The sequence below is a fragment of the Phyllostomus discolor genome, chromosome 2 (genome assembly GCF_004126475.2).
Source record: "Phyllostomus discolor isolate MPI-MPIP mPhyDis1 chromosome 2, mPhyDis1.pri.v3, whole genome shotgun sequence".
Taxonomy (NCBI): Eukaryota; Metazoa; Chordata; class Mammalia; order Chiroptera; family Phyllostomidae; genus Phyllostomus; species Phyllostomus discolor.
The window spans coordinates 116,571,367-116,599,167 of NC_040904.2; the positions used below are offsets into that span (position 1 = coordinate 116,571,367).

At 38.5% G+C, this 27,801-nt stretch overlaps 1 protein-coding gene across 1 annotated transcript in view; it reads right to left on the bottom strand.

Moving 5' to 3' along the window:
• The window catches only part of PARP4 (poly(ADP-ribose) polymerase family member 4), a 130,067-nt gene that overhangs the window by 67,636 nt on the left and 34,630 nt on the right, over nt 1-27,801 (bottom strand). The window contains 1 exon segment of the mRNA XM_028531896.2: nt 18,258-18,353. Within this exon segment, the coding sequence (XP_028387697.1) occupies nt 18,258-18,353 (96 nt within the window).

Here is a 27,801-nt window from a genome sequence, read left to right on the forward strand (position 1 = left end):
ACCCAAGGGGAAACAATAGCCCCCACCCCAGGAGGGATTTGGCCAACCCTGTGGTGCTTAAACCTGACTGCTGAGTGCAGAGGGACTAGATTAACAATTGGAGGAGACAGTCAGTGAGAGCAGTTCATTGGAAGTATTCCACAGGCTGCCTAAGGTCAGATGGGGTCAACATCTGACATCACCAGAGGCAGATCCAGAAAGAAAAAAACAGTGGTAAATACAAAAGGCTACCAATACGAAAGCCACTGTGGTCTTCTTCATGATTTGCGATATTTTCTTTCCTGCATAGCTTTATAACATTCATTTCTTATCCAGTGACTTGGTATATAATAAGTCACTAGATTTTATACTATTGTGCATTTTAATTCACATATTTTGCCCCTCCCTTCTCTTAGCCCATCTTACCTTCCTCTTTCCTTGCAATATTCTCATTTCAAATTTGGTTTTCTCTCTAGCTACAACTTGTTTCCATTCTACACTCTCGCTATTTCTCTCCTGTCCAGACACTCAAAACGAATTCTCTTGTCAAGGGTCATTTCACATCCTTTTGCCCAGCTACTAAAAAACCAATGTTCTCTCTATACCTGTAACAAATATTGCTACTTGGTTGTGGGTAGGGTAGTAGCTGTTGTTGCATTGCTTTTACAAGGTTATTTATAGAGCTTCACTAATTCTGTATTTCAAATAACAAATTTTAATGGAAACCTCTCCCATCTTTTTTTTTTACTCAGATTTTAATTGTGCCATCTTACCCTGTTTTTTTTCTTTTTGTCTTTCTTTTATTTCTCTTTCATCCTGCTCTTTTATTTTTCCTTATTCTCCTTTTTTTTGTTTTCCTTTACATCCCAATTTTAATTTTTCCCTCACTTAGTCTATCTTTTGTTCCTCACTGTTAGTATTCCCTCTCCCTCTATCATTACAAAATCACTTCCCATTCCTCTACACACCTCTTGCACTTTTCTTTGTTTCCTTTTTATCCTCTTATTCCCATAACACATATATTAATTTTGGCTCATTTGTTGTTGATAGTTCTCCAGTGGATCTTTCTCTCCAATTTAGCTCCTATATTTTTATCAATTATTTAATATTTTTCTTCCTTTTTCTTTCTCTCTCTCACTTTGTTTTATTTTATACTATTTTGATTCCTGTTTGAACCTAATATTATACACTTCTCTTCTGACACTCTTCATTCTCTTTCTTTATTCATGAGGTAAACTTTACCTTCTCTCTGTCCATTGTTCTAACTGCCAACTCTTACTAGTGCTCCTCCCTCACAAAATCATTTCTCTTTCAGTAGGTCATCCCATGCCCACTCTCTTTTCTTATAATAGTCTTAATCTCATTACACCATTATTAATACTGGTTCATTTGCTTTTGATAATGGGATTGTGGGAGGGAGATATACTTGTGGGTGTGGATTTGTTTCTTGGGCTCTGTGGTTTTGTTCAGGCAGCACATGCACAATAGCACACAAGACGTGGTGGGAAAAGTGAACCTCAGTCAACCAGTGGCAGGGAAGGACCCACAAAAGAATGACCCAACAATAATCAAAACCCAATTACAGCATAAAAGGCATAAAGGTCATCCCAACAACATCAAGTTGAGGTGATCAAGGAGACTGCACCACTGTATCTCACAGGCCTCCTACCATAGAAGTTCACACCACAAAGTCAGAAAGTAAAAACAGATCAATTTAAAAAACAGAAGCAAACAAAAAGGGTATCACAAACAGTGGAAAGACAAAGGAACAACCCCCAATCTAAGGGAAAGGAGGACTCCTGAGAAAGAATGCTAAATGAATAGAAGCAATTCAACTACCAGATATTGAGTTCAAACCAATAGTTATCAGGAAGCTCAATGAACTCAGTGCAAACTACCAAAAACTACAGGGAAATTATGAGGAACTTACTACAAACTATATTAGCACAAAAAAGAACATAAAAACAATCAACAAGGGACAAGAAGAAATGAAGAATACAATTTCTGAATTAAACAATGCAAAATGATTCAAAAGCAGGCTCAATGAAGGAGAGGATCACATCAGTGAGCTGGAGGACAAAGTAGAAAAAACCTCCTAAAAGAGCAAGATAACGAAAAAAGACTGAAAAAGAATGAAGAGGGGATAAAGGAAATACAGGACAACATGAAACAGAATATCTGTATAATAGGGATACCAGAAGGAGAAGAAGAGGAGCAAGGGATGAAAAACCTGTTTAAAAAAGTAATGATGGAAAACATCCCTAATTTGATGAAAGAAAAGTCACATAAGTCCAGGAATCACAGACAGACCAAATTAAGAGGAACCCAAAGAGGTCCACTCCAAGACATATCATAATTAAAATGGCAAAATTCAAATTAAAAGTGAGAATCTTAAAGGCAGCAAGAGAGAAACAGGAAGTAACATATAAGGAAACTCTGATAACGCTAGCAGCTGACTTCTCAAAGAAACATTATAAGCCAGAAGGGAATAGCAAAAAATATTTCAAGTAATAAAAAACAAAGGCCTGCAACCAAAACTACTCTATACAGCATGGCTCTCAATTAAAATGGAAAGCCAGATAAGGAGTTTCCAAGAAAAAAAGAAGGCTCAAAGAACATACCTCCTCCAAACCATCCCTGCAAGAGATGCTAAAGGGACTGCTTTAAGAAGAGGAAGAAAAACTGTGAGAGAGAAAGGAACAAAGATACAAGGGGAGTAAAATGGCAATGAATAAGTATATTCACGCTATCTACAATAACCTTAAATGTAAATAGATTAAATGCTCCAATCAAAAGACACAGAATAGCTGAATGGATAAGAAAGCATGACACACACATGTGCTGCCTACAAGAGACCCACCTCAGAACACAGACTGAAAGTGAAGGGCTGGAAAAAAATATTCCATGCAAACAAGCAGGAAAAAAAAAGCTGAGGCCCTGGCTGGCGTAGCTCAGTGCATTGAGTGCGGGCTGCAAACCAAAGTGTTGCAGGTTCGATTCCCAGTAAGGGCACATGCCTGGGTTGCAGGCCATGGTCCCCAGCAACCGCACACTGATGTTTCTCTCTTTCTCCCCCCCTTCCCTCTCTAAAAATAATAAAAATAAAAAGCCGGGTAGCAATATTTATGTCTCACAAAATAGACTTCAAAACAAAGGCCATAAAAAGAGACCCTGAAGGGCACTTCATAATACTCAAGGGAAGAAACCACCAAGAACATATAAACATTATAAACATATATGCACCCAACATAGGAGTACCCAAATACATAAGGAAGATTTTGGAGGGACTCAAGAAAGATATAACAGCAACACACTTACACTAGGAGATTTTAACACCCCACTGTTCAAAAATAGATAGATCTTCCAAACAAATATCAACAAGGACATTGTGGAACTGAATGATGTGTTAGATCGAATGGACTTAACTTATTATATATATTATATATTATTATATATAATATATATAATAAGATTATATATATATATAAAATCTTTCATCCCAAAGAAGCAAAATACACATTCTTTTCAAATGCACATGGAACATTCTCAAAGATAGACCACATGATAGGACACAAAACAAGCCTCAACAAATTCAAGAAAGTTGAAACCATAGAAAGCATGTTCTTAGACCACAAGGGCCTGAAACTAGAAACCAACCCCAAAGAAAAAACTCAAAAATACTCAAACTCATGAAGATTGAATAGCATGCTATTAAATAATGAATGGGTTAAGGAAAAAAACAAAAAGTTTCTGGAAACAAATGGAAATTAACTCACAATGACCTAAAACTTATGGGACATAGCAAAGGCAGCCCTGAGAGGGAAGTTCATAGTGATACAGGCCTGAATAAAAAAGGTAGAAACATTTCAAATAAACAACCTAACCCTACATCTACAAGAACTCAAGCAACAACAACAAAGACAGCCCAGAGCAAGTAGAAGGAAGGAAATGACCAAGATCAGAGCAGAATTAAACAACATGAGACTAAAGGAACAATTCTAAAGATAAATAAATCCAGGAGCTGGTTCTTTGGAAAGATAAACAAAATTGCTAAGCCTTTAAGCAGATTCATGAAGAAAAAAACAGAGAGGACCCAAATAAACACATTCAGACATGAAAGAGGAGAGATTACAACTGACACCATAGAATACAAGGACTGACAGAAATTACTACAAACAACTATATCACAAGAAATTTGAAAACCATGGTGAAGTGGGTAAATTTCTGGAAAAATATAATCTTCCAAACCAGAATGAAGAAGCAGAAAGCCTGAATAGACCAATAACAGCTGACAAAATCAAAGCAGTAATAAAAAAATTCCCAGGACACAAAAGTCCTGGGCCAGACAGTTTCACAGGAGAATTTTACAAAACATTTAAGGAACAGCTAACCCCTATCCTTCACAGATTATTAAAAAAAAAATCCAAGAAGAGGGAAGAATCCCAAACTCTTTTAATGAAGCCAGCATCACCCTGATCCCCAAAACAGATAAAGACATAACAAAGAAAGAGAACTATGGGCCAGTATCACTGAACAACATAGATGCTAAAATCCTCAACAAAATATTGGCAAACCACATCCAGCAGTATGTTAAAAAGATTATCCACCATGACCAAGTGGGATTCATCCCACGGATATGAGGATGGTTCAATATTCACAAATCATTAAACATAATACATCACATAAACAAAAGCAAAGACAAAAATCACATGATCATATCAATAGATGCAAAAAGAGCATTTGATAAGGTACAGCACCCATTTATGAGAAAAACACTCAGCAAAGTGGGAATAAAGGGAGTATTCCTCAACATAATAATGGCCATATATGAGGGACCTACAGCCAGCATCATACTCAATGGGCAAAAACTAAAATCTTTTCCACTAAGATCAAGAACAAGACAAGGTTGTCCACTTTCACCACTTCTATTCAATATAGTATTGGAAGTGCTAGTTGCAGTGATCAGACAAGAAAAGAACATAAAAGGCATACAAATTGGAAAGAAGGAAACAAAACTGTCACTGTTTGCAGAGGACATGATAGTATACATAGAAAATCCTATAGACTCCACCAAAAAACTGCTCAACTTAATAAATGAATTTGGCAAAACAGCAGGATACAAAGTCGATATCCAGGAATCAAAGGCATTTTTGTATACCAACAATGAAACAGCAGAAGCAGAAATCAAGAAAAAATCCCATTCAATATAGCAACAAGAAAAATAAAATACCTAGGAATAAACCTAACCAAGGAGGTAAAAGACCTGTATGCAGAAAACTACAGAACACTGAAGAAAGAAATCAAGGAAGACACAAACAAATGGAAACATATACCGTGTTCATGGATCGGAAGAATTCACATCATTAAAATGTCCATACTTCCCAAAGCAATCTACACATTCAACGCAATCCCTATTAAAGTACCAATGGCATATTTCACATACATAGAACAAACACTTCAAAAATTTATATGGAACCATATATGGCCCTGAATAGTTGCTGCAATTTTGAGAAAGAGGAGCAAAGAGGAGGGATACCTGATACCAAACTCTATTACAAGGCCACTGTAATCAAAACAGTCTGGTACTGGCATAAAAACAGGCACATGGACCAGTGGAACAGAACAGAGGGCCCAGAAATAAACCCAAGTCTCTACGGTCAATTAATATTTGACAAAGGGGGCAGCAACATAAAATGGAGTAAAAATAGCCTCTTCAACAAATGGTGTTGGGAGAACTAGACAGCTACATGAAAAAAAAAAAGAAAGAAACTCAAGAACCAACTTACACCATACACAAAAATAAATTCAAGGTGGATAAAAGACTTAAATATAAGCCATGACACCATTAAAGTCCTGAATGAGATCATAGGCAGGAAAATCTCAGATATTTCATGCAGTATTTCCACTGATATGTCCCCTAGAGCAAGGGATATAAAGGCAAGAATAAACAAATGGGATTTCATCAAAATGAAAAGCTTCTGCACAGCTAAAGAAAACAGTATTAAAGTAAAAAGAGAACCAACTGTATGGGAAAACATATTTGCCAATGATACCTCAGACAAGGGTTTAATCTCCAAAATATACAAAGAACTTACACGACTACACTCTAAGAAGACAAGGAACCCAATTTAAAAATGGGCATAGGACTTGAACAGACATTTCTGCAAGGAGGACACACAGAGGATCCAGAGACACATGAAAAGATGCTCAATATTGCTAGCTATCAGAGAGATGCAAATTAAAACCACAGTGAGATACCACTTTACACTGGTCAGAATCACCATCATAAACAAAGCAACAAATAACAAGTGTTGGAGAGGTTGTGGAGAAAGGGGGACACTAGTGTACTTTTGGTGGGATTGTAGACTGGTACAACCACTATGGAAAACAGTATGGCATTTTTTCAGAAAACTAAAAATGGATCTGCCTTTTGACCCAGCAATTCCACTCTAGGATTATATCCTAAGAACCCTGAAACACCAATCCAAAAGATTCTATGCACCCCAATGTTCATAGCAGCACAATTTACAAGAGCCAAGTATTGGAAGCAACCTAGGTGCCCATCAGTAAATGAGTGGATCAAAAAACTATGGTACATTTACACAATAGAATTCTATGCAGGAGAAAGAAAGAAGGAGCTCCTACCCTTTGCAACAGCATGTACGGAACTGGAAAGGATTATGCTAAGTGAAATAAACCAGGTGGTGACAGACAAATACCATATGATCTCACCTAAACAACAAAACAAACAAACAAACAAGCAAAATATAACCAAAGACACTGAAATACAGAACAGGCTGACAATGACCAGAGCAGAGAGGGGAGGGGATTTCAGGGGAAAGGGGAAGGGTTTACAGGAACAAGTATAAAGAACACATGGACAAAAACTGGGGGTGGGGGGTGGAAATGGGAGGGAGGTGGGGAGCACGGAGGGTGGTGGGCTAGGAAGTGAGTAAAAGACAGAAAACTGTACTTGAACAACAATTAAAATTTAAAAAATGTTAAAAAAAAATCATACACCATGATCAAGGGCAATTCATCCCAGGGATGCAAGAATTGTACAATATTCACAAATCATTAAACATAATACATCACATAAACAAAAGGAAACACAAAACCCACATGATCATACCAATAGATGTCAGAAAAGCATTTGATAAGGTACAGCACCCATTTATGAGAAAAACACTCAGCAAAGTGGGAATAGAGGGAGCATACCTCAACATAATAAAGGCCATATGTGAGAGACCTACAGCCAACATCATACTCAATGGGCAAAAACTAAAATCTTTTCCACTAAGATCAGGAACAAGACAAGGGTGTCTGCTTTCACCACTTCTATTCAACATAGTATTGGAAGTCCTAGCCACAGCAATTGGACAAGAAGAAGAAATAAAAGGCATCCAAACTGGAAAGGAAAGTAAAACCGTCATTGTTTGGAGATGACATGACAGTGTACATAGAAAACACTACAGACTCCACCCAAAAACTCCTTGACCTGATAAATGAATTTGGCAAAACAGCAGGATACAAAGTCAATATTCAGAAATCAAAGGTATTTTTATACATCAACAATGAAATATCAGAAACAGAAATTAGGAAAAAAAAGTCCTATCTGCTATAGCAACAAGGAAAATAAAATATCTCAGAATAAACCTAACCAAGGAGGTAAAAGATGTGTACTCAGAAAACCACACAACACTGAAGGAACAAATTAAGGAAGACATAAACAAATGGAAGCATGTACCATGTTCATGAATTGGAAGAATTAACATCATCAAAATGTCTACATTACCATAAGGAATTTATAGATTCAACACAATCCCTATTGAAATACCAGTGACATATTTCACAGATATAGAACACTTCAAAAATTTATATGGAACCATAAAAGACCCCGAATAGCCACAGGAATTTTGAGAAAGACCAAAGTAGGTAGGATCACCATACCTAACATCAAACTATATTACAAGGCTTTGGTAATCAAAACAATCTGGTATTAGCATAAGAACAGACACACAAGTCAATGGGACAGAATACAGAGCCCAGAAATAAACCCAAGATTCTATGGTCAATTAATATTTGACAAAGGGGGAAGAAGCATAAAATGGAGCAAAAATAGACTCTTGAACAAGTGGTGTTGGGAAACCTAGACAGCTACATGCAAAAAATGAAACTTGATCACCAACTTATACCATGCACAAAAATAAATTCAAGGTGGATAAAAGACTTAAATATAAGTCGTGATGCAATAAAAGTTCCAGAGGAGAAGATAGGCAGGAAAATCTCAGATATTCCATGCAGCAATATTTTCACCAATATGTCCCCTAGAGCAAGGGATATAAAGGAAAGAATAAACAAATGGACTTCAAAACAAAAAGCTTCTGCATGGCTAATTAAAACATTAGCAAAATGAAAAAAGAATCAACTGTATAGGATAATATATTTGCCAATGATATCTGGGACAAGGGTTGATCTCCAAAATATATAAAGAACTCACACGACTTCACACCAGGAAGACAAACAATCCAATTAAAAAACGGGCAAAGGACCTGAACAGACATTTCTGCAAGGAGAACATACAGAGGGCCCAGAGACATATGAAAGGATGCTCAGCATCACTATCTATCAGAGAGATGCAAATTGAAACCACAGTGAGATACCACTTCACACCAGTCAGAATGGCCTTCATAAAGATATCAGCAAACAAGTGTTGGAGAGGTTGTGGAGAAAAGGGAACTCTAGTGCACTGTTGGTGGGAATGCAAACTAGCCCAGCCTCTGTGGAAAAAAGTAAGGAATTTCCTAAAAATAGAACTGCCTTTTGATCCAGCAATTCCACTGCTTGGTTTATCCCCTAAGAATCCTGAAACACTAATTCAAAAGAACTTATGTACTCCAATGTTCATAGCAGCACAATTTACAATAGCCAAGTGCTAGAAGCACCCTAGGTGCCCACCAGTAAATGAGTGGATTAAAAGCTATGGTACACTTACACAGTGGAATAGTACCCAGCAGAAAGAAAGAAGGAGCTCCTACCCTTCGTGACAACATGGATGGAACTGGAAAGTATTATGCTCAGTGAAGTAAGCCAGGCAGTGAAAGACAAATACCATATGATCTCACCTATAAGTGGATCCTAATTAACAAAACAAAGTAGCAAGCAGAATATAGCCAGAGACATTGAAATTGACAACAAACTGACAGTAACCTGAGAGGAGGGGAGAGGGAAATAACATGGGAAAGAAGGGAAGGGGATGTAAATGGACATGAATGAGGGATCCATGGACAGAGCCAAGGGAGCATGGGATTGAGGGTGGGAGGTTAGCATGAGTAGGGCAGGGGAAGGTGGTGGTGGAAAAATGGAGACAACTGTATTCGAATATCAATAAAAAAATGATAAAAAAAAACCCCACAGTGGTTATTAGGGTGCTCAAGGAACTCATTGGGTACTTCAATGGGATAAAAAAAACCCAGGTAAAAATGAAGGTTACACTAAGTGAAATAAAAAAAATTTATAGGGAACCAACAGTAGGATAGATGAAGCTGAGAATCAGTTCAATGATTTGGAACATAAGAAAGATAAAAGCATTCAATCAGAAAAACAAGAAGAAAAAACAATCCAAATAAACAAGGATAGGCTAAGGAGCTGCTGGGACAACTTCAGACATACAAACATAGGTTGCTGGTCAGGTCCCCAGTAGGGGGTGTGTAAGAGGCAACCATACATTGATACCTGTTTCCCTCTCTTTCTCCTTCCCTTCTCTTCTCTCTAAAAATAAATGAATAAAATCTTTTTTTTTTTAAAGAAAGAGAAGCAGGCAGTTATCTATGAAGGAATTCCCATAAGACTATCAGCAGATTTCTCAAAAGAAGTCTCGCAGGCAAGAAGGGGTTGGCAAGAAGTATTCAAAGTGATGAAAAGCAAGGACCTACAACCTAGATTACTCTGTCCAGCAAAGCTATCATTTAGAATGGAAGGGCAGATGAAGTGCTTCCCACACAATGTAAAGCTAAAGGAGTTCATCATCACCAAGCCATTATTATTTGAAATGGAAGAAACACTATTTAAGAAAAAAAAAGATCAAAACATTGAACAACAAAATGGCAATAAATTCACAACTATCAACAATTAAGTGTTTTTTTAAAAAAGATTCCATTTATTTATTTTTTAGACGGAGGGGAAGGGAGGGAGAAAGAGGGAGAAAAACATCAGTGTGTGGTTGCCTCTTGTGTGGCCTATACTTGGGACCTAGCCCCAAACCCAGGCATGTGCCCTGACTTGCAATCAAACTGGTGATCCTTCAGTTTGCAGGCCAGTGCTCAATCCACTGAGCCACAGCAGCCAGTGCCTCAACAATTAAATCTTTTTAAAAAACTAAGCAAACAAGCAGAACAGAAACCGAATCACGGATACAGAGATCATTTGGAGGAGTATCAGTTGAGAGAGGGAAGGGGTAGAGTGGGTAAAAATGTACAGGAATTAAGAAGTACAGATTGGTAGGTACAGAATATACAGGGATGTTACAAATAGTATAGGAAATAGAGTTACCAAAGAACTTGAATCCATGACCCATGGACAGGAACTAAGCAGGGGGGTATTGCTGGAGGGAACGTGGGGTACTGGGTAGAGAAGGGCAAACAAGGAAAAATTGGGACAACTGCAATAGCATAATCAATAAAATATGTTATAAAATACAAATTTGATGAAGCAGACACATAGATTGCTTTTCTTTTGTGCTAGGAGGTGTTGAAAGTACTATATGCCCAAGGAGAGAATTCCACTGTACCCCAAATCTTTACTAGCTACTAAAACATATGCATTTCTGTTTAATAAACACCAGAGAGAGTTTAAGAGAAGCACAAAAACCCACATTATTAAGAAAAAGTAGCCCTGGCTGGTGTAGCTCAGTGGATTGAGTGCAGGCTGCAAACCAAAGCATCGCAGGTTCAATTCCCAGTCAGGGCACATGCCTGGGTTGCAGGCCACGGCCTCCAGCAACCGCGCATCAATGTTTCTCTCTCTCTCTCCCCCTCCCTTCCCTCTAAAAATAAATAAATAAAATATTTAAAAAATTAATTAATTAAAAAAAGAAAAAGTAGATTAATTCTATGCGCTGAAGCTCAGAAAGAACTTTAAATACCAAGTAAGACAGGAAAGAAGAGTGCTATATTCTCATGAACCTTCTGATTCCAAATGGAAAAACAAAAATTTCAAATGACACCCAAGTGAGAGATTTTATTTTAACTTTCCTCAGGAATCTGTACCTTTAATAAGTAACCTTACTATGAGAAACACAGGTTGGGACACCTTTGGGAACATTTTGGGAACATACCTTTATTTTTTCAGAGATCAAGACAAAAATGTAATAATGTTGCCTGATGACCATTTGTTCCATACCCTCTAAGACAGGGGTGTCAAACTCATTTTCATGGGGGGCCACATTAGCTTCTCATTTCCCTTCAAAGAGCTGAATGTAGAGCTCCTTGATCCTAGTTAAGGAATAATTACATTTATACAGTCCTAAAATTACATTCATCCTTTTGAAAGAAACCGAGAGGCTGATGTGGCCCTTGGTGAAAATGAGTTTGATACCCCTGCTCTAAGACTTGCACTGTAAAAAAAAAGTAATCAATTTCTCCCATTCCTCCTATACACCTCTCTTTCCTGTGGGCTCTTTTTCCATAACTACAAACATGCTAACTCCTTCCCATGGAACCTGGACCTTGAGTTTGCTGCCTAGACCCTCTCTTCTGCTCCCTCTGTGTCTTCCCTTTCTCACCACCATTCATGGAATCAGTGGCTGCTTTTCAGTCTACTGCAGTTTGGTTCTACTCACGCTTCTTCATTGAAACTACTCTGTTGGGAATCATGAAGGACTTACTTCAACTTGGTAAAATTCAACCAAATGCCAGTTAATTTTTTTATCAAATTTCTTTTATTTTTTTAAAAAATAAAAATGTTTAAGAAGGTAGTCTAGTTTCATATTTTTTGCATATTATCTGTCAAGTTTTCATAGCTTGTTTGCTGACCACTTTTCAGTCCACTGCAGTCTGGTCCTATTCACACTCCTTCTCCAAAACCACTCTGTTGAAAGTGATGTAGGACTGCAATTTGGTTAAATTCAACGGAATGCAAATAGTTTTTTTAAAAGATTTTATTTATTTAATTTTAGAGAGGGAAGGGAGGGAGAGAGAGAGAGCGAGAGAGAGAGAGAGAGAGAGAGACAGAGAGAGAGAGAGGGAGAGAAACATCAATGTGTGGTTGCTGGGGGCCATGGCCTGCAACCCAGGCATGTGCCCTGACTGGGAATCGATGCTTTGGTTCGCAGCCTGCACTCAATCCACTGAGCTACGCCAGCCAGGGCACAAATGATTTTTTTTAACTCATAAGAACAGATACTACACTTGATCTTAGCTAAAAGGTGAAGAAGTGATAAGTGATTCAATGATTTTTTAAAAAAAGATTTAAATATCTTAGAATTTTCATGTTGAAATATTTTATACATGAAAGAACATTTGTAGCCCTGGCTGGGTAGCTCAGTTGGTTAGAGCACTGTCCCATTTGCCAAGATTGTGAGTTTTATCCCCAGTCAGGGTACATACAAGAGTCAACTAGTGAGTGTATAAATAAGTGGAACAACAAATCGATGGTTTTTTTCCTCTCTCTCTCCCTACCCCTCTCTCTTTAAAATCAATAAATAAAAATGTTTGGCTTCTGGTCAAGATGGGGGCATATGCAGACATGGCTTGCCTCTTTGCTCAACCACATCACACTTACAACTAAATATTGAACAACCATCACTTAGGAACATCAGAAATTGAGCTGAATAGAAGTCTAACAACTATGAAATTAAAGAAACCACATCCATCCAGACTGGTAAAAGGTGTTCAGATGCAGAATGGGCTGGTCCCAACACCCACGTGAATAAAAATTTGGGAGGGTATCTCAGGAGCAAGGAGTCCCAGCCCCACACCAGGCTCTGCAGCCTGGGATTCCAGTGCCAGGAAGATAAGTTCTCACAACTTCTGGATGCAAAAACCAATGGGGATTGAACTGGGGGAAGGAACTTCTGGAGTCCCAAGCAGTTCCTCTTAAACACACACACACACACACACACACACACACACACACACAGACTCACCTACTCTGACTCACTTCCTCTGAGCTCCAGCGCTAAGGTAGCAGCTTGAAAGGCACCAGTGGTATACAGGGAGGAACTGAAGTGTCTGGTGTCAAGGAGAGCAGAGGCCATTGTCCCTTTGGTAAACCCTCCCTCCACAGAGCCGACAAGCTTGTCCCATATCTGAGACTCCATCAACCTGGTAAACACTGTTTAACCCCTGTTTAGAGCCCCAGAGGCTTTGCCCTACTCAATTTATGGGCCCACCCAAGCTGCTTTTCCATAAGAATGACTAGTCTTGGCTCCTAAATCCTATCAAACAAGAAATAGTTGGCTTCAGTGAGCATTAGCAGCAGCCAGATTAGAGTCACAGCTTGGCTTCACCTGGGAATCTCCAAGCCCAGCACAAGCAGCAGCCAACTCAGATTGCTTTACACCTCAGGCAGGGTGCACTGGGCAAAACATAGGTGAGGGGCTGACCTTGGCCTGCACCACCTGGGAAACCCCAGTACCAGTGCACCCAGTGGACAGCTATATACCACATCGAAGCACCACCACCCTGCCCATGCACAGCTGATCTTCCATGGAGAGTGGAGGTTGGTGGTAAGTGATCAGAGCCAATCCTTGCAGCTGCCTGCCCTGGGTAAATTCCTCCCATTGGTCTGCTGACAGCAACCAAGGCTCAACTAACTACAAGGGGAGGGTATACTCAGCACACACAAAGGGAACATCCTGAGTACCTAGCTTGGGTAATAGGGGAGGCTGTGCCACTGGCCCTATAGGACACCTACTACATTAGGCCACACTACCATGACACAGAGTCAAAGCTGCTCTACCTAATACATAGAAAGAAACACAGGGAGGCTGCCAAAATGAGGAGACAAAGAAACATGGCCCAAATAAAAGAACAGATCAAAAAGAAAAAGAGCTAAACGAAATGGAGATAAGCGATCTATCAGATGCAGGGTTCAAAAGACTCATTATAAGGATGCTCAAGGAACTTAGTGAGGATCTCAGTAGCTTAAAAAAGGCCCAGTAAGAAACAGAGGATACACTAACTGAAATATAGGACAATTTAGAGGGAAACAACAGTAGAGTGGATGAAGCCAAGAATCAAATCAATGATTTGGAACATAAGGAAGCAAAAGCAACCAATCAGAACAACAAGAAGACAAAAGAATCCATAATATGAGGGTAGTAGAAACAGTCTCTGGGACAACTTCAAGAGGTACAACATTCACATCATAGGAGTTCCAGAAGAAGAGAAAAAGCAAGAAACTGGAAATCTGTCTGAAAAAAATAGAGGAAGAATACTTCCCTAATTTGGTGAAGGAAATAGACATAGAAGTCCAGGAAGCACAGAAAGTCCCAATTTTGATGGATACAAAGAGGCCCATTTCAAGACACATCATTATTAAAAGACCAAAGGTTAAAGACAGAGACTCTTAAAAGCAAGAGAAAAAAGTTAGTTACCAGAGGTTGCCAGATGGGAGGGCAGAGGGGAAGAATGGGTGAAGAGGTGAGGGATTAAGAAGTACAAATAGGTGGTTATAGAATAGCCATGGGGATGCGAAGTATAGTGTAGGAAATGAAGTAGCAAAAGAACTTATACACATGACCCATGGACATGAACAATGGTGGGGGGATTACTTAAGGGAGTAGGGGGCACTGTCTGGAGGTGGGTGAAGGGGAAAAAATCAGGACAACTGTAATAGTATAATCAGTAAAATATAATAATAAAATAAATTCCTTTTTTAAAAGAGCATTTGCAATATAAATGTTAAGTTTAAATAATTATAATAAGACACCCATATAACTATCTAGACCTAGTTTAAGAATAGAATATCATCAATATTTCTGTTGGTATCACCTCCTCTGCCATCCATAGGTGATCTAATCACTATCTTAATTTTTGTACATATCATTTTCTTTCTTTCATAGTACTGACACATAGGTATGTGTCCCTCGACAATATAAAATGTAGTTTTGCTTGTTTTTGAACTTTTCGTATATATAGAATCATATGGTCTTTTTTGCTCTGTGTTATGTTGCCAGGCTCATCCAATTTAACATGTGCAGCTGTAAGATCACCTGTTAAAAGTGCTATGTAGGGCCCTGGATGGGTCATTTAGTTGGAGCCTTGTCCATACAGAAAAAGGTTATAGATTCATTTCCTGGTTGGGGATGTATAGGAGGCAACTGATCAATGTTTCTCCTTCTCTCTCTCTCTTCCTCTATCTAAAGTCAACAAAACATATCCTCGGGTGAGGTTGAAATGATTAAAAAGTAAGTAATTAAGTAAGTAAATAAATGTCATGTAGGACTCCATGAAGGGCCACACTAAAATGTATCGATTCATTGCATTGTCATTGGATGTGTGCATTACTTCTAGAATTTTGTTAGTAGTGATCTTAGCCACTCCCATACATGCCTTCTGGTCTAGAGTTTTTCTAGGGTAGTGATTCTTGACCTGAGCTGCATATTACAATCATCCAGGAGTTTAAAAACTATTGATACCCAGGCCTCACCCCTAGAGATCCTGAGTTAACTGCTCTGGGGTGAAATCAGAGCCATTGTGTTTGCACCAGCGGAATTCCCCTGGTGATTCCAATGTGCAGCCCAGTTGGGAAGCATGCTTTCTGGCTCATAGGCCAACCTACAGGATTCCTGGGTCATGCCATCAACTCTTTTCTTCAATTATACCAAATAATGAGAAAACTTTTATCAAGAAGGTTTATCAATTATAGTCTTCTTACTAGCAGTCTTTGGGATTTCAGATTGTTCTAGAGTCTTACCAACACCTCAAGATGTTAAACTATTTTTTTGGTCAATGTGATAAATATAAAAAATCGTAGCATTATGGTTTACTTTTCAGTTTCTTGATTACTTATCTTCAAATGTTATTTTCCACACATGTTCTTCTGTTAGGTTCTTATTCATATTTTCTGCCCATTTGCTTATTGGGTTGTTTATCTTTTTCTTACTGATTTGTAGAACATCTTTACATAGCTTAGATAATTAAATATCCTGAATAATTATCCTTTGTCTCAGGTTCCACCTTTAATTAATTTGGTGACCTTAGTCAAGTTACTTAATCTCTATGATTCTATTTCCTTTCCATAAAATGATGGGATAATACCAGTTGTGAGGTTTATGACAATGTACATGAAGCACTTAGGCTTACCTACCACAGGGCAGGCGCACATAGATTGTGGTTATTAAGAGGACAGATTTAACTATTAATGAGGTATTAAAGATGAAATATTATTCCAGGCATATAGCATTCATATAAAATAAATTGCTTAGAAGAGAGGTCATGTGCTATAGAAGTTAAAATTACTGTGTCTAGAGAAACACAAAATGCTATGTGACTTTGGACAAGGTACCCTCACTGCAGTGTTCTTACATGTGATAAGGGGATAACAATGGGATAATCAGGAGGCTGTTTAAGAATCAATTGGTACATATATGTATAAGCTCTTAGGGTAGTAAAATCACCAAGAAAATTTCAAATATAATTTTCCTACTGTCTAGCACAAAAGACACTTCTATAGTATACTGGGGAAAGTGGCTACTTTCAGTCACCTGTTTCTTTTTTTAAAATTTTTTCATGAGTTTTTAATTAAATTATTGCGGTGGCATTGGTTAATAAAATTACATAGGTTTCAAGTGTACAGTTCCATAATACATCATCTGTATATTGTATTGTGCATTCACCACCCCAAATCAAGTCTCTTTCCATCACCATTTATTCCCCCTTTACTCCCTCTTACCTCTTCTACCTCCCTTTCCCTCTGGTAACCTCCATACTATTGTCTGTATTTATGAGTTTCTGTTTGTCTTGTTTGTTCATTTGTTTCTTTCAGTTTTATATCCCACATATGGAATCATATAATTTTTAACATTTTTGGCCTGACTTATTTCACTTACTATGATATTCTCAAGATTAACCCATGTTGTTGCAAGTGGCAGTATTTTGTCTATTCTGGCTGAGTGATATTCCATTCTATGAGGTCTGTTCAGAAAAAGTCCAACCATTGTTAATATAACAAGAATGGTTTGTGCAACATCAATGTAACTTGGTAGCCAAGGAGAGTGGACTGGAATGCACATGCATGAACAATGACAACTTTACTGTACTAGTCAGTGGGGGCAGTAGATGCCACTGGGTGAGCATGTGTACTGTGTGGCCACTGCATTCAAAATGACTGAATGAGTAGAGCTACATATCTGCATCAAATTTTGTGTTAAATTTGACATTCCTCCATGGAAACTATTTGGATGATTCAGAAGGCCACAGCTATGGCAGCTTCATTACAACAACGCGTCCGCTCATGTATCACGTCTTGTACAGAGTTTTTTGGTGAAACATTAAATCACTCAGGTGACTCAGCCATCCTACAGCCCATATTTAGTGCCTTGAATCCTCTGGTATTTCCTAAAACTAAAATCACCGTTGAAAGGGAAGAGATTTCAGACTGTCGATAAGATTCAGGAAAATATGATGGGGTATCTGATGGCAATTGGGAGAACTGTGTGAGGCCTCAAGGTGACTACTTTGAAGGGCACTGAGGCGTTGTTGTCCTGTATATAATGTTTCTTGTATCTTGTATCTTCTTCAATAAATATCTCTATTTTTCATAGTATGTGGCTGGATACTTTCTGGACAGAAAGAAGATAATGATACTTGTCTTGTTGATAGTGGACATCCTAACAGATGTGAGGTAGTATCTCATTGTAATTTTGATTGGCATTTTCCTAATAGTTAGTGACGTTGAGCATTTTTCTATGTATCTATTGGCCATTTGTATGTCTTTTTGGGAAAAGTGTCTAAAAAGTCCTCTGCTCAATTTTTAATTGGATTGTTTGTTTTTTGGTGTTAAGTTGTATGTGTTCTTTATATATATATTGAATACTAAGCCCTTGTCCAAACTGTTGTTTGAATATATCTTCTTCCATTCAGTTGATTGCCTTTTTGTTTTGTTGGTGTTTTCCCTTGCTGTGCAGAAGCTTTTTAGCTTGATAAAGAAATGAGTTATCTGTTCTTGGGTGAGAAATCCCTCACCAAAAAAAGACAGAGGAAAATATATAGCAAGCATTCAGCAATTATTCCTTGATAACGGGTGTGAGACATCATTAAGGATATAATACTAACCTGATTGAATTGCTGAAATATATTCCACTCCCAAGATTTCCAATGTCTGTTCTTTTTACTCCATGATCTTCAACTACTTTGGGCAAAAGCAACCCCCTAAAAAGAAAAGGATGTATTATAATATTTACTATGAAAAAGAATTTTTATTATAGTCTCGTAATTCATAGGTGCTATTTAAAGGATATTATGCTAAGTGAAGTGAACCAGACACAGAAATACTGTATTACCTCCTTATATGCGGAATCTGAAAATGTAGAATTCATAGAACCAGAGAATAGAATGATAGTTTCCAGGGACTGAGGGAAATGGGAAGATGCTGGTCAAAGGGTATAAACTTTCATTTATAACATGAATAACTTCTATAGCTATAATGTACAGCATGGTATTATAATTAATAATACTGTACTATATATTTGAATTTGGCTAAGAGCATAGATTTTGTGTTCTCACCATAAGAAAAAAAGTTAACTATATAAGACATGGAATTGTTAATTAACTTGATGGTGATAGTCATTTTACAGTGTATACTTATATTAAATCATCACTTTACATACCTTTAAAAAACACATTCTACAACCTAAATACATACAGTTTTTATTTGTCAATCATACCTCAACAAAACTGGATAAGAATAAATATACCAATTAAAATACAAATAAATAGCATGTAATGAAAAGAAAAATACATTTCAAAGTAACCCTACAGAAGGCATTCCAGGTGCCATGAAAATGACCTAGGCTATGGCCTGTTTCTCATCACTGTCTTGAGCAGCCTTGGGCCTCTGGTTATTTCTCCTGTCCCTGGGCTTAGCCTCTTTCTGGCCCAAGGCCCCCAGTGCTCAGCTGGACAATGTTTAAGCCCAATACTGACTGTGTTTCTCCCCTGCTCAAGGTTATATGCAGTTACTACTGGACTTACAGCATTCAGACAACTCATTTATCTCTGGGAAGGTGAGAAAAGGAGATGTCTGCCTTTTTATTATATAAACATCCAATTTTTGAATTTTGTATTATGAGAGGAAATTAATTTTTTTTAAAGATTTTAAAAAATTTATTTATTTTTAGAGAGGGAAGGGAGGGAGATAGAGAGAGATAGAGAGAGAGAGAGAGAGAGAGAGAAACATCAATGTTCAGTTGCTGGGGGTTATGGCCTGCAACCCAGCAATGTACCCTGGCTGGGAATCGAACCTGCGACACTTTGGTTCACAAGCCCTCGCTCAATCCACTGAGCTATGCCAGCCAGGGCAGAAATTAATTTTTTAAAATGTTTTTTTGTTTTAGTCCTTTTTAGAAAGGCCACTCCTGGTTACACAGTTAAGAAGATGGCGGTGAGATAGGTGGGAGAGGAGTCCACTTGCCCCTGTGCACGGGTGAAACACCCAGCCAATCTTCTGAGGAACAGAGTGAACAGCCAATAGTACCCCAGCATATATGAAGATTGGAGACCAAAAATTGTAGAGGACATTGAAAAATCAGGTGGTAAGGAGAGTGCTTCAGGACAATAATGTTTCCCTGGACCAGGGCGGCTGCAGCCCCAGGCCCAGAGCCCACTGCTCTGCCATAGGATTCTAGGGAGAGAGCCAGGTCAACAGCTCCCTCCCCTGCCAAACAAGGTTTGAGCAGCACCAGGAGGGACCTGGATGCTTGAAGTTACAGCGGGGGAATAAGGATGAAGTGGCAAGCACAGAAGGGTGGTATGCACCCACTGAGACTGGACGCGGCTGGTAATAGTTAGGCAGTGACAGACTCTGACCCAGATAGTCCCTGGTCTGGTTGGAGAGTTGAACTGTGCAAGAGGCCAGACACTTGTCTGGAGAGGCAGGCTTGAATAGGAGGAATTTTTCAAAAAGAAAAAGAAAAAAAAAGAGGCACTCAGTGGCTGTTTAGGAATTCTCCCTCAGCAGCAGCCTCCGCCTCCTGCACCCCTTCCCCCGGCAGTGGCTGTGCTCATGCCTGCAGCCCTGGGCAGAAGGTGCCTGATGCCACTGCCCCCACCTCCAATGGGCTGGAGGCTGGGAAACTGTGAAGAGTATGGCTCAGGAAGGGAGAAAAGTGAAACCAATCACCCCTCAGCCTGCTGTAGCCAGGAAGACCAAAAGAACTGGCCTGACCAGGTTTAAAGCCAACAGAAGGCTTTTTAAAAAAAATTTTCAATTCCTTCTTCCTTCCTTTCTTTCCTTCTTTCTTTTTTATTCCTTTCTTCCTTCTTCCTGTCTTTCTTTTTTATTTCTCCTTCCTTCTTTTTTATTTTATTATTTTAAAAAATTTTTTTAAGTCCCACAAGTGAGACAATAAAACCTGGAACTGTGAAAGGACCAGGGTTAGACCCAAAGAGGGGTCATCCCAACAAGTGAGACAGTGAGACAAAGTTCACTTTGCTACTGTAGAGAACTTGCAAGTTATTGTATATTTGTATTATTATTTTTTCATTATTCTTACATCTTTTATTTTATTAATATTTTTATTTCTCTTCTTTCTGTTCAGTCTTCTTCACTTGGTTTGTTAAATTGCATTGTCTGACTGGTTTCCCTTGTTCTCTCTTTCATAGTATATTGTTAATTTCTTGTCTTTCACTTCACTTGTATTCCAATAACACACTACTCTAGGTTCTGTTCTTCCTATTCTTGTTATTCAGATCATGTAGATTCTGTCATATGATTGTTGCTCCATTACTATTGTAAAAAATTGCTGTTTCACACACTTGCAAATACTACACAGCACCTCTCCTGGATCTTAGCTCACTTCATTGTTTCCTGAACTTTATTACTGTTGGGGTTAACTCTATTCTCTCACATGCCACACCTATTTTCTATCCTTTACTCTCACTTCATCTCATAATCTGACCTCCCACAAGCTCACTGCTTTCTAGATCCAACTCACAACCCTTGCCCCCTCTAACAAAAGTCTTATCTTTTTCCACCCTTTCTAAAAAGTGTCTAGGTGGGTAAAATATCATGGTTAACACTATACATGTCCAAAGGATCTCCTATCTCTTCTCTATTGGTTGGTACTTTGAAAAACATAGAATACACTACAGCTCTCTTAAACCATTTTGCCTTCCCCCTCCAACTGATCACAAAAAAAGAGTAGGTGGGAGCTGCTGGAAGCTCCCACCAGTATACCTGCTGGAAGAGGAAACCCACCAACAAAGGAACCACCAACAGATAACAATGGAAGAAGGTGAAGCAGGGAGTGGAGGCCACACTAACCTCAACCCAGGTCTGATCTGGAACTACAACTAAATGGTGGAGAAGTTACCCAGAACAAACAACTGAACAAGAGCAAGAGAGAAGCCTCAAAACCACAAACAGAAAGAAGAACCAGCTTCAACATGATCTGTCCACACATGCACAACAGAATACAAGATGTGGTGGACAGAGTGACCCTAACGTAATCAGCTGGAGGGAAGGACCCACCAAAGAAAGACCAAACAACAATCAAAACCCAAAGACATACAGAGAGCCAACATAAACAGCGGCCCAAGAGAAGTGAGCTCAGGAGATCAAGGAGACTGCACTGCTGAATCTCACAGGCCTTGTATCATAGAAGTTCACACCATAAACCCAGGGAGTCAGAACACATGAATTTAAGAAGCAGAGGCTAACAAGAAGAGTCTCACAAATAATGGGAAGACAAAGAAACAATCCCCAATGAAAGGAAAAAAGGAAGCCTCAGAAAGAATGCTAAATGAAACAGAGGCAACTCAACTATCAAATATTGAGTTCAAAGCAATGGTTATCAGAAAGTTCAATGAGCTCACTGAGAATTACCAAAAACCACAGGGAAACTACAATGAACTCACTGCAAACTATATCAACATGAAAAAGGAAGCAGAAACTATCAACAAGGGCCAAGAGGAAATGAAGAATACAATTTCTGAACTGAAAAACACAGTAGAAGGAATCAAAACCAGGCTACATGAAGCAGAGGATCAGTTCAGCAAGATGAATGACAAGGTAGAAAAAAACCCTCAAAAAGTCCAAGAAAAGGAAAAGTGACTCAGAAAGAATGAAGAGGGGTTAAGGGAAATGCAGGAAATATGAATCATAACAATATCCATATATAAGGGATACCAGTATGAGAAGAACATCAAGGTATAGAAAACCTGTTTGAAAAAGTAACGATGGAAAACTTCCCTAATTTCATGAGAGAAAAAGTCACACAAATCCAGGAAACACAGAGAGTCCCAATCAAGAGGAACACAGAAAGACCCACTTCAAGACATATTATAATTAAAATGTCAAAATTCCAAGACAAAGAGAGAATCTTAAAGGCAGCAAGGGAGAAACAGGAAGTAACATACAAGGGAGCCCCAATAAGACCAGGAGCTGACTTCTTAATGGAAACGCTCCAAGCCAGAAGAGAATGGCAAGAAATATTCCAAGTAATGAAAACCAAGGTCCTGCAACAAAGACTACTTTATCCAGCAAGACTCTCAATTAAAATGAAAGGCCTAATAAGGAGCTTCCCGGACAAAAGAAGCCTTAAAGAATATACCTCTTACACCAGCTCTGCAAGAGATGTTAAAGTGTCTGCTTTAAGAAGAGGAAGAGAAACAGTGAAAGAGAGAGGAACACAGAGAGAGAGGTATGGAAATATGGCAATGAATAAGTACCTATCTATAATAACCTTAAATGTAAATGGACTAAATGCTCCAATCAAAAGACATAGAAAAGCTGAATGGATAAGAAAGCATGATTCACACACATGCTGCCTACAGGAGACCCACCTCAGAACAAAAGACCTACACAGACTGAAAGTGAAGGGCTGGAAAAAATATTCCATGCAAACAAGCAGGAAAAATAAAAAGCTGGGTAGCAATATTTATGTCTCACAAAATAGACTTCAAAACAAAGGCCATAAAAAGAGACCCTGAAGGGCACTTCATAATACTCAAGAGAAGAAACCACCAAGAACATATAAACATTATAAACATATATGCACCCAACATAGGAGTACCCAAATACATAAGGAAGATTTTGGAGGGACTCAAGAAAGATATAACAGCAACACACTTACACTAGGAGATTTTAACACCCCACTGTTCAAAAATAGATAGATCTTCCAAACAAATATCAACAAGGACATTGTGGAACTGAATGATGTGTTAGATCGAATGGACTTAACTTATTATATATATTATATATTATTATATATAATATATATAATAAGATTATATATATATATAAAATCTTTCATCCCAAAGAAGCAAAATACACATTCTTTTCAAATGCACATGGAACATTCTCAAAGATAGACCACATGATAGGACACAAAACAAGCCTCAACAAATTCAAGAAAGTTGAAACCATAGAAAGCATGTTCTTAGACCACAAGGGCCTGAAACTAGAAACCAACCCCAAAGAAAAAACTCAAAAATACTCAAACTCATGAAGATTGAATAGCATGCTATTAAATAATGAATGGGTTAAGGAAAAAAACAAAAAGTTTCTGGAAACAAATGGAAATTAACTCACAATGACCTAAAACTTATGGGACATAGCAAAGGCAGCCCTGAGAGGGAAGTTCATAGTGATACAGGCCTGAATAAAAAAGGTAGAAACATTTCAAATAAACAACCTAACCCTACATCTACAAGAACTCAAGCAACAACAACAAAGACAGCCCAGAGCAAGTAGAAGGAAGGAAATGACCAAGATCAGAGCAGAATTAAACAACATGAGACTAAAGGAACAATTCTAAAGATAAATAAATCCAGGAGCTGGTTCTTTGGAAAGATAAACAAAATTGCTAAGCCTTTAAGCAGATTCATGAAGAAAAAAACAGAGAGGACCCAAATAAACACATTCAGACATGAAAGAGGAGAGATTACAACTGACACCACAGAAATACAAAGGACTGACAGAAATTACTACAAACAACTATATCACAAGAAATTTGAAAACCATGGTGAAGTGGGTAAATTTCTGGAAAAATATAATCTTCCAAACCAGAATGAAGAAGCAGAAAGCCTGAATAGACCAATAACAGCTGACAAAATCAAAGCAGTAATAAAAAAAACTCCCAGGACACAAAAGTCCTGGGCCAGACAGTTTCACAGGAGAATTTTACAAAACATTTAAGGAACAGCTAACCCCTATCCTTCACAGATTATTAAAAAAAAAATCCAAGAAGAGGGAAGAATCCCAAACTCTTTTAATGAAGCCAGCATCACCCTGATCCCCCAAACAGATAAAGACATAACAAAGAAAGAGAACTATGGGCCAGTATCACTGAACAGCATAGATGCTAAAATCCTCAACAAAATATTGGCAAACAACATCCAGCAATATGTTAAAAAGATTATACCCCATGACCAAGTGGGATTCATCCCACGGATACGAGGATGGCACAATATTCTCAAATCAATAAACGTAATACATCACATAAAAAAAGCAAAGACAAAAATCACATGATCATACCAATAGATGAGGAAAAAGCATTTGATAAGGTATAGCACCCATTTATGATAGAAACACTCAGCAGAGTGGGAACAGAGAGAGTATTCCTCAACATAATAAGGGCCATAGACAAGAGACCTACAACCAACATCATACTCAATGGGCAAAAACTAAAATCTTTTCCACTAAGATCAGGAACAAGACAAGGGTGTCTGTTTTCACTTCTATTCAACATAGTATTGGAAGTCCTAGCCACAGCAATTGGACAAGAAGAAGAAATAAAAAGCATCCAAAGTGGAAAGGAGAAAGTAGAACTGTCACGGTTTGCAGATGTCATGATAGTATACATAGAAAATCCTACAGAGTCCAACAAAAAACTACTCTACTTAATAAGTGAATTTGGCAAAACAGAGGATACAAAGTCAATGTTCAGAAATCAAAGGCATTTTTATACACCAACAATGAAATACCAGAAACAGAAATCAGGAAAAAAATTCCATTTGATATAGCAACAATAAAAATAAAGAACATAGGAAGAAACCTAGCCCAGGAGGTAAAAGACCTATACTCAGAAAACTACACAACATTGAAGAAAGAAATTAAAGAAGACACAAACAAATGGAAGCATGTACCATATTCATGGATTAGAAGAATTAACATCATCAAAATGTCCACACTTCCCAAAGCAATTTATAAATTCAACGCAATCCCTATTAAAGTACCAATGGCATATTTCACAGACATAGAACAAACATTTCAAAAATATATATGGAACCATAAACAACCCTGAATAGCTGCAGCAATTTTGAGAAAGAAGAGCAAAGTAGGAGGGATAACAATACCTGAGATCAGACTGTATTACAAAGTCACTGTAATCAAAACAGCCTGGTACTGGCATAAAAACAGGTACATGGACCAGTGGAACAGAACAGAAAGCCCAGAAATAAACCCAGGTCTCTACAGTCAATTAATATTCGACAAAGGGGAAAGAAGCATAAAATGGGGTAAAAATAGCCTCTTAAACAAATGGTGTTAGGACATCTGGACAACTACATGCAAAAAAATGAAACTTGATCACCAACTTACACCATAGACAAAGACAAATTCAAGGGAGATAAAAGAGTTAAATGTAAGTCACAACACCATAAAAGTCCTAGAAAAAATCGGCAGGAAAATCTCAGACATTCCATGCAGCAACACCTTCACTGATATGTCCCCTAAAGCAAGGGACTTAAAGGAAAGAATAAACAAATGGGACCTCATCAAATTAAAAAGCTTCCACATGGCTAAAAAAAACAGCATTAAAATGAAAATAGAACAAACTATATGGGAAAACATATTTGCCAATAATACCTCAGACAAGGGTTTGATCTCCAAAATACAAAAAGAACTCACACAACTCCACTCCAAGAAGACAAAAAACCCAATTAAAAAATGGGCAAAAGACTTAAAGACACTTCTCCAAGGAGGACATACAGAGGGCCCACAGACATATGAAAAGATGCTCAGCATCACTAGCCATTAGAGAGATGCAAATTAAAACCACAATGAGATACCACTTCACACCAGTCAGAATGGCCATCATAAACAAAGCAACAAACAAGTGTTGGAGAGGTTGTGGAGAAAAGGGAACCCTAGTGCACTGTTGGTGGGAATGCAGACTGGTACAATCACTATGGGAAACAGTATGGAATTTCCTCAGAAAACTAAAAATGGAACTGCCTTTTAACCCAGGAATTCTACTGCTGGGATTATATCCTAAGAACCCCGAAACACCAATCCAAAAGAACCTATGCATCCCAATGTTCATAGCACTAGAATTTGCAATAGCCAAGTGCTAGAAGCAACCTAAGTGCCCATCAGTGAATGAGTGGATCAAAAAACTATGGTACAACAACCGGCCAAATTGGAGGCGTAGGCAGACATACTGTGCCTCCTCACACAACCAAAAGAAGGACAACAATTTAAAACAAACAAAAAAAACAACCAGAAGTGACAGAAAATCGAACTGTATGGAAGTCCGAAAACCAAGGAGTTAAAGAAGAGACATTCATCCAGACTGGTAGGAGGGGTGGAGATGGGCAGCCAGGCAGAGAGGATTTGAGGCAAGGCGGTGGCTGGTCAGCAAGGCAGTAGTGGGCAGACCAGGTGAGGTGGTAGATTGCGGACTGGGTAGTCCCATGTTCTCATGCAGATAAACCAGGAGAAATAACTGGGGAGCGGGATGGTCTGCTCAACCCAGGCCCTAGCTCTGGGAAATACAGCCTCAAACCTCTGCTTGAAAACACCTGTAGGGGTTGAAGCAGCAGGAGAAACTCCCAGCCTCACAGGAGAGTTTGTTAGACAGACCCACAGGGTCCTAGCACATACACAAGCCAACACACTCGGGAATCAGCACCAGAAGGGCCTAATTTGCTTGTGGGTAGCAGGGGAAGTGACTAAAATCTGGGAGAGAGCAGAGCAAGCACCATTGTTCCCTCTCTGACCCCTCCCCCACATACAGCATCACAAAGCAGCTACATGGGTTGCCCCGCCCTGGTGAACACCTAAGGCTTCCCCACTTACACATAGCAGACATGCCGAAACAAAAAAAATGGCCCAAATGAAAGAACAGACCATGCTCCAGAAAAACACAACTAAGGGACAAAGAGATCACCAGCCTATCACATGCACAGTTCAAAACACTGGTAATCAGGATGCTCACACAATTGGTTGAATTTGGTCGCTAATTAGATGAAAAAAATGAAGGCTATTCTAAGTGAAATAATGGAAAATGTACAGGGAACCAATAATGATGAGAAGGAAACTGGGACTCAAAACAATAGAGTGGACCAGAAGGAAGGAAGAAACATCCAACCAGAAAAGAATGAAGAAACAAGAATTCAAAATAATGAGGAGAGGCTTAGGAACTTCCAGGACATCTTTAAATGGCCCAACATCCGAATTATAGTGGTACCAGAAGGAGAAGAGGAAGAGCAACAAGTGGAAAACTTACCTGAACAAATAATGAAGGAAACTTTCCCAATCTGGCAAAGGATATAGACTTCCAGAAAGTCCAGGAAGCTCAGAGAGTCCCAAAGAAGTTGGACCCAAGGAGGAACACACCAAGACACATCATAATTACATTACCCAAGGTTAAAATGA